Source organism: Esox lucius, chromosome 20, assembly GCF_011004845.1.
Source record: "Esox lucius isolate fEsoLuc1 chromosome 20, fEsoLuc1.pri, whole genome shotgun sequence".
Classification (NCBI taxonomy): domain Eukaryota; kingdom Metazoa; phylum Chordata; class Actinopteri; order Esociformes; family Esocidae; genus Esox; species Esox lucius.
Genome location: NC_047588.1, coordinates 42665686 through 42679470, shown reverse-complemented (window position 1 = coordinate 42679470; position 13785 = coordinate 42665686). Strand labels below are relative to the sequence as shown.

At 39.6% G+C, this 13785-nt stretch overlaps 2 protein-coding genes across 2 annotated transcripts; both read left to right on the top strand.

Moving 5' to 3' along the window:
* The first annotated feature begins 882 nt into the window (after positions 1-882).
* On the top strand, positions 883-3646 carry LOC109614776. The gene is made up of 2 exons (XM_034288611.1): positions 883-2394; positions 2491-3646. Exons 1-2 carry the CDS (start codon positions 1941-1943, stop codon positions 3111-3113), a joined length of 1077 nt encoding a protein of 358 aa, XP_034144502.1. The 5' UTR covers positions 883-1940; the 3' UTR covers positions 3114-3646.
* Positions 3647-6183: 2537 nt separating this feature from the next.
* Positions 6184-13049, top strand: LOC114829784 (gastrula zinc finger protein XlCGF17.1-like). Its single transcript, XM_029116016.2, has 3 exons — positions 6184-6350; positions 6890-7097; positions 12073-13049. The coding sequence occupies exons 1-3, from the start codon at positions 6321-6323 to the stop codon at positions 12888-12890; spliced, it is 1056 nt and encodes a 351-aa protein (XP_028971849.2). The 5' UTR covers positions 6184-6320; the 3' UTR covers positions 12891-13049.
* Positions 13050-13785: the final 736 nt, after the last annotated feature.

Genomic DNA, 13785 nt, shown 5'->3' with positions numbered 1-13785 from the left:
ACCACCTGCCTAGTATCTTGTAGGTCCCCCTTTTGCCGCCAAAACAGCCCTGACCCGTCGAGGAATGGACTCCACTAGACCTCTAATGGTGTGCTGTGGTATCTGGCACCAAGACGTTAGCAGCAGATCCTTTAAGTCCTGTAAATTGCGAGGTGGGGCCTCCATTGATTGGACTTGTTTGTCCAGCACATCCCACAGATTCTCAATTGGATTCAAATCTGGGGAATTTGGAGGCCAAGTCAACACCTTGAACTTGTTGTGTTACTCAAACCATTCCTGAACCATCCTGTCTTCTTCCCAAGGTGCATCCTGGTGCCATGTGTTCTCTTGGTAAGTGATTTAAAAGAAAACGTTATTCATCAGGCCACCTTCTTCCGTTGCTCCGTGGTCAAGTTCTGATGCTCACATGCCCATTGTAGGCACTTTGTGGACAGTGGACAGGGGTCAGCATGGGCACCCTGACTGGTCTTCGGCTACACAGCCCCATACGCAACAAACTGCGATGCACTGAGGGTTCTGACACCTTTCTATCAGTACCAGCATTAACTTTTTCAGCCATTTGGGCAACAGTAGCTCATCTGTTGGATCAGAACACACAGGCCGGCCTTCACTCCCCACATGCATCAATGAGCCTTGGCCGCCCATGACCCTGTAATCTGGTCACTGCTTTTCCTTGGACCACTTTTGATAGGTACTGACCACTGCAGACCAGAAACACCCCACAAGGACAGCAGTTTTGGAGATGCTCTGACCCAGTCATCTAGCCATCACAATTTGGCCCTTGTCAAAGTCGCTCAGATCCTTTTGCTTGCCCATTTTTCCTGCTTCTAACACATCAACTTTGAGGACAGAATGTTGAATGATGAACATTACACTGCCAAAGCTAATTCATTTCATGGCACAACAAAGTTCCTATTTCTTTCATTCATGAATAACATTGATACAATTACTACCAATATAGGTGACTATAACTGACTTTTTTATCAAGTGAAAAGACAAGAGAATCTTGGAAACCTTTCCTCTTTTACTGTGCAAGGGGTTGTGGTATATATTACCCCAAAAAGCATGCACGGATGCATACTTAGAAACTCCACCAGAAATAGGCACAATGTAACCGTAAAAAGTTTTATTTTAGGCTTAAAATAAAATGTAGCTACTGAAGCTTGTAGCTACTGAAGCTTGTAGCTACTGAAGCTTGTAGCGACCCTCGAACACGGTGGTCAACCAAGTGAAGTTGATCGACAGGAGTGTTTCCATCAATCTGCAGGACGATGAGCCAGAGTCTCATCCTTTCGGGGTCGGGGAACGGAAGTCTGTGAAAAGGGATCCTTGAGCTGGATTTAATTTTATCACCACCACTGGGAACCTCACGTTGTCGAACCATTGTGATGAATTCCCGTGAATTCTGATTGTTGCTAGCTAGTGAATTCAAAGTGAATTTAGCGGGTATCCCCTTGCATCGCAGCCAATTCCATCACTGATCATTGTGTTCATACACTCACACAGAAACTGCAAAGCTTTATGCCTTTGTGATTTTCTTTATTTTAGAAACAGAAAATACCCAATTAAAACAGTATTAAAGAAACAAGTGATATGAAACAAATTATAACTACAGTATACATAAGAGTATTGTACTGAAAAACGGTATTACAGAAACCTTAGTCCAAGATGCATAATGAAGCATTGTCCTACAGCCTTACTCACCGTGCCTTTCATGCAGCAAACGTGTGACATAAAATACATTTTAAATAAGAGTATTGCACAAAAACAAACTATATTATAGAAACCTCAGTGCAATATGCCTAATCTAGCATTGTTCTACAGCCTGAAACCTGAAGCCTTTTATTTTATATGGTCCTCTGAGAACAAATTCTGTTCTTACCTCATCAGATAAAACAAATGGCCAGTCAGTCAGGTGTATTGGTGCAACCTTTTTTTAGATGCCTGACGTTGTATCACTGGGCTGTGCTGAGGTAGAGGGCACAGGATTATCTCTGGGCTGTGCTGAGGTAGAGGGGACAGGAGCATCTCTGGGCTGTGCTGAGGTAGAGGGGATAGAAGTATCACTGGGCTGTGTTGAGGTAGAGGGGACAGGAGTGTCACTGGGCTGTGTTGATGGAGAGGGGACGGGAGTGTTTGATGCTACATCACTGGGCTGTGCTGAGGTAGACGGGACAGGAGTGATTGATGCTGCATCACTGGGCTATGTTGAGGTAGAGGGGACTGGAACACTGGATGCTGTATCATTGGGCTGTGTTGGGATAGAGGGGACAAGAGTGTTTGAGGCTGCATCACTGGGCTGTGTTAAGGCAGAGGGGACAGGAGGATCACTGGGCTGTGTTGAGGCAGAGGGGACAGGAGGATCACTGGGCTGTGTTGAGGTAGAGGGGACAGGAGTGTTTGATGCTACATCACTAGGCTTTGTTGAGGTAAAGGGGACAGGAGTGTTTGATGCTGCATCACTGGGCTGTGTTGAGGTAGAGGGGACAGGAGTGTTTGATGCTACATCACTAGGCTTTGTTGAGGTAAAGGGGACAAGAGTGTTTAATGCTGCATCACTGGGTTGTGTTGAGGTAGAGGGGACAGGAACACTTGATGCTGTATCACTGGGCTGTGTTGAGGTAGAGGGGACAGGAGTGTTTGATGCTACATCACTAAGTTTTGTTGAGGTAAAGGGGACAGGAGTGTTTGATGCTGCATCACTGGGCTGTGTTGAGGTAGAGGGGACAGGAGTGTTTGATGCTACATCACTGGGTTGTGTTGAGGTAGAGGGGACAGGAACACTTGATGCTGTATCACTGGGCTGTGTTGGGATAGAGGGGACAAGAGTGTTTAATGCTGCATCACTGGGCTTTGTTGAGGTAGAGGAGGTGTCAGCAGATGGCCCAGGAGGTGCAGGGTGGGGTTCAAGTATTTCAAAGGTGCATCTGAAGAGAGTTGTCCATGTGACCACTGGGTGTTACATTATATTAATAAAAAGCTGTTGCTGGGGAAACTACAATAAACAAATAGCAAGAGTAATTACACCTAGAATTCATGCACAAAACATGTATTCAACATGTATGCACTTTTCTAGCATACTGTTTGCAATAACATATAATACTAATAAATAATGAAAATGCAAAGGTTTACAACTATTAATTACAATTTAGTAGGAAAGAGGCGCAACAGTTTTTGACCATATGACAACAATTTGTTTGTATTGTCTTTATTTTCAAGTAAACAGTCAAATGAAGAACCTTGTAGATGTTTTATTCACGTCAGTCTTATTGCTTCACATAGACAACTGTGATTGAATTTTTTGAGAAAGCTGCGCTACTACACCATTTCTGCTACGATATATTTGATGAAATGTTTGTTTCACTTTGTCATCAAGGGGTATTGTATGCACGTTGATGGCAATGTTTTTTTAAATAATTTATACATTTAGCCTGTGTAAATGTATGTGCATTCAAAATGGAAGGGGTCTGGATATTTTCTGAAGACACTGTTTATGAAGTAAAGGTATAAGAACATAGAGTATTAATGTCATTATAAGTCCTGTGACATGAAAAGGTCCAAAAGGAAGTAGTTTCTTAATATTATTTGCTTTATTACACCTAAAATAATAAAATCTGTCTGCAGAGGTTTTTCTCTGAAAGTGAAATTCTTTGTGGTTGGTATTTGTTATTCAGTGTTATTGTTTGTCTCATGTCTTGATTGTTTTATAACATGTCTATCATTGAACATTTTATAAAACATGTTCAATGATAGAACAGGTGATCAATGATAGAACAGGTACATTTCTGAAAATGACCTTTTGGAATAAAAAAACTATGAAAATATAAACAAAAATAAGTATAACTTGTATAAACAATGCTGAAACTTACTGCAAAATGTTTGGTGGAGTGAAGGAATATCCCTGAGACAGATATTTTACAGATCTCACTAATATCAATAATCCTTTTAAGGGTTTGTCTTATAACATCCTAAATCTTCCCTTTCAAGGAGCTGTGAACGGATGGCTCATGACTGGGACAACTGTTCTTGTGTTGAAGCACCACTGGGAATTGCCCTTTCGATTGGGGGAGGGATTTTGCGAAGGGCCAATTGCAAGAGATTGATTCACGAAGGACTGTCATGAGAATGGATACTTAACCAAACATTCTATTTCAATTTTACACTCTGGTATTATCAATTGTGCCAAAGAATAATTGCACACATTGGAAAGTTGTCAGACTTTTGCAAGGACAGTAAAATCACAATCCTCATGGCGAGTTCAACACCTGAACTAGTGCATCTCAAAGACCCACGCCAGTGGAGAACACCTGAACTAGTGTACACTATCGTTCAAAAGTTTGGGGTCACAGGAAATGTCCTTGTTTTTGAAAGAAAAGCAGAATTTGTCCATTAAAAGTCCTGTGACTTTAATTTGTTCACAGATAAAAAAAATAATAATACAATTTCTAACCCATTTGATAAAACCAGTTCTTACCTTGACTAATTAAATCACCAATAAACTTCTCTTCCTTTTCATCTTTAATAATATTCAGTCCCAGTACTTGACTGCAGTCTTCCTGCTTTACTGATGTCATCTCTGAATCCACCAATGAACACTGAGCTCCACTGTCACAATCAGAATCCAGTGACTCTTGTTTGGGTTCTGTGTGGAAGGAGAGCAGCAGGCTGGGTTTGTCCTCAATCTGCTAGGCCAGTTTAGCATGTAGACTCTTACTATGGAGCCATGCTGTTGTAATACATGCAGAATGTGGTTTGGCATTTTCATGCTGAAATAAGCAAGGCCTTCCCTGAAAAAGATGTGGATCTGGATGGCAGCATATGTTGCTCCAAAACCTGTATATGTTGTTCAGCATTAATGGTGCTTTGACAGATACAAAGCAAGTCACCCATGCCATGTGCACCAATGCACCCCCATACCATTAGACTATTCCAATAAGTAAGTTAGTAGACATAAGTCTATTACTGGCTAATAAGATGGTAAAACGGCCAGTGGCAAAAGCCCTACAGCTCATGCTATTTGTGGTGAAGGTAAACTTAATAAGAAACGTTAGTCAGTTTAACACAGTGCTTAGTGTGTCTAGCGAAATATTCAAACTTAACGTGATATGAATGCGTGACAGAATGATCTAATATCGAGACGCTATACCGACACCAAGCTAGCGTTTAACTTCGTGGCATAACTCTCGTGTGGGAGACCCTGGTTTGATCCAGTGAGGGCAACAACTTTAATCATTACTAATTGCGGGTCGGCTGGACTAGGCTTGCCTGGTTCCTTTTCTGGTTTGTTTAGGAACATGAAGAGCGGTTTAGAAATGTTTTGTTCTTAACATCTGTTGAAGTCTAACACTTCCCCGAGTTGGTTTGTTGGAAAGGAGAATAAAACACCAGGGGTCAGGTCAATTACCGTATCATATGTCCATTTATTACAGAAGCTTCTGGAGACACGTGTCGCCGCACAATGTCTAAGGATCAACATTCAACAGATCATTTTATACTTCTACTACGCCCAAAAGATAGAGTCGTTAACTTACAAAGTGTGTGCCATTGGCCCAATCCCAGTTTTATTCCTTATAGGAAAACTGCAAGTATCCCCTTGCCCCCCTTCTGGTTTCTGTCTTGTCTGTCTGACTATGTGTGTGTGTCTCTGACCTGTGACCTGTTTCTCACAAAACAGACATACTAAATCTTTCTCTCGCCGGCAACCGCTTGAACAGGGTTTCCTATTCTCCTACTTGCTCCTTCAGTTTCAGCTCATATTACAAACATTTAATATTTTGTTTCATTGGTTACAACAGCTTATAACAATTCACTAACTTATACAATCAATACATCTACACATCACTGATGTTAAAACGTTCACATCGCAGGGTATGAAGACTAGTGTTGCTTATCAACTTTTTATTATTTAACCATTATTTCAACAAGGAACACAACTTCAATGTCTGTTCCTGTTTCATCGTCCTCCAACAAGATGGATTATTCTGTATTTTTTAAAGAACAGAATTGTATACCTGCGCGAGGGCTACACAATCATCCCGGTGTGCGGCATGGGATGCTTTATATCTACGCTAGGAAAGCATCAGATTGGGAAGAGATAAATAAGTTTCACACATTTTACTTCAGTCTTTATGAAGAATAATTGGGTGATTTTAGACGCTCCTTATGTCTGGTCCACACTCCTGGCCAGTTCGTGGCAGTAATGCATGTTAAAAGTTAGTTGCTAAACGGAATACAAAATCCACAGAAGAAGACGACGAAGCAGAATTAATTGTGCTCGAGCACGTTGTTGTTAAAGTTCGGTTAAAGTTTCATTTCGTGAAATGCAAACAGAAGTCAAAGTCGGTGAAATGGTAAGTGATTAAACAACTATATTTTTCTGTGTTTTTCAGTTCCATATAAATACACTGTAGTTTGAACGTTTAAATACACTGATCCTTAATGTTCATCAAAATAAAAACATTATTCAGTGTTCTTCATGATATGCAAGTCAGTATACCGTTATCACAAAATGCCCACGAATAGATACATATATATCATACATATAGATATATATCATAAAACAAAGCTGTAACGTTTGTTGGTATTTGAATACTGCCAGCCAGTCGCTCAGTTAGCAATAAGGCAATTTAAATGGTAAGGATAAATGGTTGTCGCTTGCCGAATAAACGATATTGAAGGGAAAAGTCTTCGCACTATACACTTATAAAGTACACGTTTTGTGACCCAGGTCTATTGTTTAGTTTGAGTATTCAGACCTTTCTTCATCATTGTGGTACTTTCCACGACATAATGAATATATGATTGCTTTTTTCCCTCCATTGTATATTTTATCCTCATCCAACATGTTCATTAATCATGTATGGGTCTAACTTGGTCTTTATTTTGGCAGAGGGAGGACAAACCCAGCCTGCTGCTCTCCTTCCACACTGAGATCAAACAAGAGTCTCTGGATTCTGGTTGTTACAGTGGAGCTCAGTGTTCATTGGTGGATTCAGAGATGACATCAGTAAAGCAGGAAGACTGCAGTCAAGTACTGGGACTGAATATTATTAAAGATGAAAAGGAAGAGAAGTTTATTGGTGATTTAATTAGTCAAGGTAAGAACTGTTTTTATCAAGTGGGTTAGAAATTGTATTATACTTTTTTTTATCCGTGAACAAATTAAAGTCACAGGAGAAATATTTATAAAATTATTTTTCCATAAAATGTTCAAGGGTCAAAAATTCTGCAAATGCAAAGAAATGAATTTTGAGTGGGCACTGTGTGCTGCATCCAGCAACACAATATTTACCCGACCCATCCTTAAGGCCTCAGTATGCTTCAGTGTTTTTGTTGCTGAATTCAAATAGAATGTGTGAAAAGTTCATACTTCCGCAAACTGCATTGAATTGAGAAACATAAACAAAAAAGAAAACCTCTTTCCCTTCTTTCTCGCTCTGACGACCTCCTCCCCCACCTTTCCCTGACGACCTCCTCCCCCACCTTTCCCTGACGACCTCCTCCCCCACCTTTCCCTGAAGACCTCCTCCCCCACCTTTCCCTGACGACCTCCTCCCCCACCTTTCCCTGAAGACCTCCTCCCCCACCTTTCCCTGACGACCTCCTCCCCCCACCTTTCCCTGACGACCTCCTCCCCCACCTTTCCCTGACGACCTCCTCCCCCACCTTTCCCTGACGACCTCCTCCCCCACCTTTCCCTGAAGACCTCCCCTCCCCCACCTTTCCCTGACGACCTCCCCTCCCCCACCTTTCCCTGATGACCTCCCTGCCCCCACCTTTCCCTGATGACCTCCCTGCCCCCACCTTTCCCTGACGACCTCCCTGCCCCCACCTTTCCCTGACGACCTCCCTGCCCCCACCTTTCCCTGATGACCTCCCAGCCCCCACATTTCCCTGGATCTCAGCTACCCGGCGGTTGTGTGGCCTTCTTTGGAAGACGTAGAGGGCTAGGTATATTCAGTGTTTGTGGTAGAAGTGGAGGTGGGGTCTTTGGCTTCTCCCTCCCTCTCAGTCCGAGCATCCTCACTCTGTCCAGATTTTTTCTGGATTTGTGTGGCATCATGCTCAGGGGTTTTCCTGGCCTGCTGCCCCCTTCCTGGCCCCTCAGGCTTTGTACCTGGAACCAGTACTTGGTCTTCAGCTAAGAAACTGAGTTTCCTATTCCAACTCATTGATGTACACCACCGTTCAAAAGTTTGGGGTCACTTAGAAATGTCCTTGTAAAAAAAAAAAACTTCACTACATCCAGCTAAGTAAAGAACACTCTCCAATAGGTTAGCATATCATTATCCACAAGTCCACCATAGAGAGAAGGCTTCAGGAGAGCAGATACAAATTGTTCACCACAAGGTGCAAACCATTCATAGTGTTCACCACAAGGTGCAAACCATTCATAAATCTAAAGGCCAGAAAAAAAACATTAAAAAAAAGCCAGCCCAGTTCTGTAACAGCACTCTTTTGACCAATAAAACTAAGATCAACCTGTACCAGAATGATGGAAAGAAAAAAGTATGAAGAAGGCTTGGAATGGCTCATTATGCGAAGCATAATACATCATCTGTAAAACACGGTGGAGGCAGTGTGATGGCATGGGCATGCATGGCTTCAATGGCACTGGGTCACTAGTGTTTGTTGATGATGTGACAGAAGACAGAAGCAGTCGGATGAATTCTGTAACTGTAGGGATACAGCCAAATTCAGCGAAGTTGATTGGACGGCGCTTCAATTTACAGATGGACAATGACCCAAAACATACTGCGAAAATAACCCAGGAGTTTTTTTAAGGCAAAGAAGTGGAATATTCCATAATATAATATGGCAGTCAATCACCTGATCTCAACCCGATCGAGCATGCATTTCAGTTGCTGAAAACAAAACTTAAGGCAGAAAGACCCATGAACAAAAACTGAAGACAGCTTCAGTAAAGGCCTGGCAAAGCATCACAAAGTAGGAAACCTAACATTTGGTGATGTCCATGCATTCCAGATTCTCAACAAAGAATTAAAAATGAACATTTTATTCATGATTCTGTTAATTTGTCCAATTAAATTTGAACCCCTGAAATAAGGGGACTGCATATTAAAATGGATGCAATTCCTAAACGTTTCATACAATATTTTTGTTTAACTCCTTGAATTAAAGCTGAAAGTGCATTTCACGTCTCGGTTGTTTAATTTCAAATCCATTGTGGTGGTGTACAGAGCCAAAATTGTGAAAATTGTGTCAGTGTCCAAATATTTCTGGAGCATTTTTTGGGGGGGATTGGCTTGATGGTAGGGGTGGCAATAATTAGGGACCTCATTATTAGATTTCAAATGTATTCTTAATTTAAATGAATTCCCATTCAATTATGATCAATTGCGATTTTAGAATTTCAAAAAATGCCTCCCATTCCCAAATGACGAATTTCATATTTAAATGACACTTAAAACTTGCAACAACTTTTTTTTATTGCCTAAAAGGACATGAAAGTGTATGGAGGACCAAAGGGGTCAAAATAAAGTAATAAAAAATATAAATTATTAATTAAATATGATTTTAAGTGCCACATTATTACATATTTTTTATAATGACCCGTTTAAAAATAATGGTATGATATTTCATAATACATTGTTTCCCAGTCTTTTTTTTTTTTTAAGATGTATTTCATAATATCATGGGCTTTTGTGACCAATTTCATAATTTCCTGGTGTATTTCAGCATTTAATGGCGTATTCTATTTAATGACATATTTCAACATTTAAAAATGGAATTACCAATTTCAACATTGCGTTTCATTGCGTATTTCATGATCCCAAGGGATATGTCAGTCAATGCAAGTGGGTGGTCTTTTGCTGCTGAGTTATAGCAATCTACTCAGTTATAGCAATTTACTCAGTTATAGCAATTTACTCAGTTATAGCAATTTACTCAGTTATAGCAAGCTTGTATGAAGACTTCTGGAAAAATTACTATTATTATTATTATGTACATATTTGGCAATGGAAATGCTAAATGAGCCCCAGGTGTTTTTGGAAATGCCCTGGCTCTTTTGACCCAATTCCAAAAATGAAATGAGGATGTCTGCTTGTTTTTGGGCTGACATTAAGGCAGATGGAATGAGGCTGAGCCATGACCTCTAAGAAAGGAGGTGTTTTCATAGTACAAGCTTTGGTTTTGCATGGTTGTTACTTGCTAAATAGAGTATTGCGCTTGTTATACTTGTTCTGGTTAGACAGGGACTAGTTAACATTTGCTTTAAAGCCTAAGGGCTTAGAAAATCCAGTTAATGAGTTTAGTATAAACTTCTCCCGCGTTTGAATTTTGTTGTTTTGACACCCCAATAACTGCACATCTTTTACATTAAGTTTCAAGGTTTATTGGTCCAAGACCACCCACTTGCATTGACCAACATATCCCTTGTGATCATGAAATGTGCTTTGAAATATGGCAAAATAGTTAAAATAGGTAATTAAATGTTAATGTAGGTCATTAAATCGTGAAATATGACATTCAATTATGAAATATGACATTCGATTACGAAATATGCAATTCAATTACAAAATACGCCATGATATTACGAAAAGGTCCATGATTTTATAAAATACATGTTATAATAAATATAAAATGATTAGGAAATACATGTATTATGACATTTTAAAAAGGGGCATATAAAAAGATTTCCTATTAATGTGCCGCTTAATATATTTAATTTATAAGTAAATTATAAAGTATTTATATATTTCATTCTGGCCCCTTTGGCCCTCCTTAAAAGTATTATTAGAGTCAAGAGAGTTTTATTGCCACGTAAGTTCCACAGCAAACTAGGAATTTATTCTGGTCCGTTAGTGCTGCAATTTATACAAAAGAAATAAAACAAACAAACATTCCAGTGCAGTTTTTAAAGTACAAAAACTTAAAAACACTTTCTATATACAATAGCACATGCTAAGCCTAGGCTAAGATAGCAGTAGTAGGCTGGCCCTACATATGGCAAACGGCGCACAAGATTTTTTGATGAGTCTGTCACAAGGTCTAATGCATTAAAATCCACTCAGTGTGTTTTAAAAACACACAAGGTCTAATGCATTAAAACACACTCAGTGTGTTTTAAAAACACACAAGGTCTAATGCATTAAAACACACAAGTCTCAACAAGTAAACATAGCAGCCCTCTTAAAATTATATTTCTTCATGAAAATAAATGTAAGCAGTTAAAACAATATTGTGTTGCAGAGACTTTACAACTTAATTGTTAACAAATAATTGCATTTCAAACAGACCACAGTACCATTTTTAGCTGTAAATAACTGGCATGTCTTATTGTCACTTCACACACAGTCCTGCCCTTATGTCGTCAATCCACAATAAATTATAGCCCTGTTTCCAAAACAGTTGGGACGTGGCGTAAAATGCAAATATAAATTATAACCCTGTTTCCAAAACAGTTGGGATGTTGCGTAAAATGCAAATATAAATTATAACCCTGTTTCCAAAACAGTTGGGATGTTGCGTAAAATGCAAATATAAATTATAACCCTGTTTCCAAAACAGTTGGGACGTTGCGTAAAATGCAAATATAAATTATAACCCTGTTTCCAAAACAGTTGGGACGTTGCGTAAAATGCAAATATAAATTATAACCCTGTTTCCAAAACAGTTTCCAGTTGCGTAAATTGCAAATATAAATTATAACCCTGTTTCCAAAACAGTTTCCAGTTGCGTAAATTGTAAATATAAATTTGCAGTTGTCGTCCTGGAAGAAACCCAAAGTCACTTAGATCTTTGTTTCTTAACATCTTGATCCAAAATCAGAATTTGTTTATGCCACACATGATATGATGTTAATGCTTAACTGAATTCAGCACACTTGTATGGAATCATCTGCATTCGTTATGTTCCTCCACTCATTTGTTCAGGTTTTTCCCTTTAATGTGTCACCATTCTGTATTCATATTTATTTATTACAGTGTTCAGTTGTTCATCTTCCACTTTTCCAGTCTCTAAGAAATAACATTGATATAATCTGCTAACTGCATTGATACAGTATGTGAATCATTGCTCCACTTAACTTTTCTGATATTAATCACACAGATGAGATTGCTGAAGGTGAAATATTTCCTGGAGAGAAACAACAGGATGACTACAAAGATAAGAAGTCTCACCACTCTCCCCATTGTGGAAAATCTTTCCTCTCTATATCACATTTAAAAAGACACTGTGACATGCCTAGAGAGAAACCTTTCTCATGTTCTGATTGTGGGAAGAGTTATTTTCAGTTCGGTGGCCTTAGAACTCACCAGCGCATACACACTGGAGAGAAACCTTCCTCCTGTTCTGACTGTGGGAAGACATTCTCTTATATAACTTGCCTTAAAGTTCACCAACGCACACACACAGGAGTGAAGCCTTTCTCATGTTCAAGCTGTGGGAAGTGTTTCTCTCATTTAAGTAGCCTTAAATATCACCAGCTTATACATATAAAAGTGCAGCCTTTCTCATGTTCTGATTGTGGGAAGTGTTTCCTTAAATCATCTCAACTTACTAAACATCAGAAATTTCACACAGGAGAGAAGCCTTTCTCATGTTCGGATTGTGGGAAGAGTTTTCTTAAATCACATCTACTTACTAAACATCATAAAGTTCACACAGGAGAGAAGCTTTTTTCATGTTCTGATTGTGGGAAAAGTTTTTCTGAGTTCAGTATCCTTAAAATTCACCAGCGCATACACACTGGAGAGAAACCTTACTCATGTTCTGATTGTGGGAAGAGTTTTTCTAATTCAGGTAACCTTAAAGTTCACCAGCGCATACATACTGGAGTGAAACCTTTCTCATGTTCTGACTGTGGGAAGAGTTTTTCTCAATTAGGTAGCCTCAAAGTTCACCAGGTCATGCATAATCGAGAATAGCCTTACTCCTGTTCTAACTTTGGGAGGCGTTTCATTAGATCATCTCATCTTACTGTTCATCAGAGAATGCACATAGGAGAGAAGCCTTACTCCTGTTCTGACTGTGGGAAAAGTTTTATTATATCTGAAATTACTGGTCAATAAAATTAAATCACATCATCTGAATTTACTAGTTTCATTACATAATCTGAATTTGCATTCAACATGTTACACTATATACTCATGTTCTGACTGTGGGAAAGGTTTCCTTAAAACATCTGACCTTACTAATCACCTGAATGTGCACACTGGAGAGAAGCATTACTCCTGTTCTGACTGCGGGAAGAGTTCCAGTCATCTTGATTCTCTTAAAATACATCAGCGGATACATTACTGGCTACAAACTGGAGATTAACCGTAAATGTAGGAAGTGCTTTCCAACATCATCCGAACTGACTGTTCCTCATAGAGTACTCACATAACAGAATACTAGAATACATAACCTCCAAGTCACTACCTGAGACATCCTGAATTTGTATCCTAAAATGATCATGCTCAAAATAATATAGTGTGATTCATCCCACGGCCCTACAACCATGCTATCTAAACTGGGGGGATATGACCACTGATGAATAACACTTGTTTAAGGTGTCAGTGCTCGTGCAGGACTTGCCCCCCTTCCCCCACTGGTTTAGTTCAATAGGACCCAAGGCCTGTACTATGAAGCAGGATTTGGGGTTCGCAAACTAATTTCAGGTTGATCCCTGGGTTGTCAGTGTCACGATGGTGATTCACTTGTTACCAGGTTACATCACCATGGTTACTTATGCTGCACACCTAATATTTGAGATAACAGATTAACATGTAGAAAAGCGGATTACAGATTAACACCACATACAGATCTCACGTTCAACAG

Coding starts and splice junctions, on each gene's coding strand:
- LOC109614776 (XM_034288611.1), top strand. CDS start 1,941: ATGCCTGACGTTGTATCACTGGGCTGTGCTGAGGTAGAGGGCACAGGA. Junction 2,395..2,490: donor TGTTGAGGTAGAGGGGACAG/GAGTGTTTGATG, acceptor TAGAGGGGACAG/GAGTGTTTGATGCTACATCA.
- LOC114829784 (XM_029116016.2), top strand. CDS start 6,321: ATGCAAACAGAAGTCAAAGTCGGTGAAATG. Junction 6,351..6,889: donor AAGTCAAAGTCGGTGAAATG/GTAAGTGATTAA, acceptor TTATTTTGGCAG/AGGGAGGACAAACCCAGCCT. Junction 7,098..12,072: donor TGGTGATTTAATTAGTCAAG/GTAAGAACTGTT, acceptor TTAATCACACAG/ATGAGATTGCTGAAGGTGAA.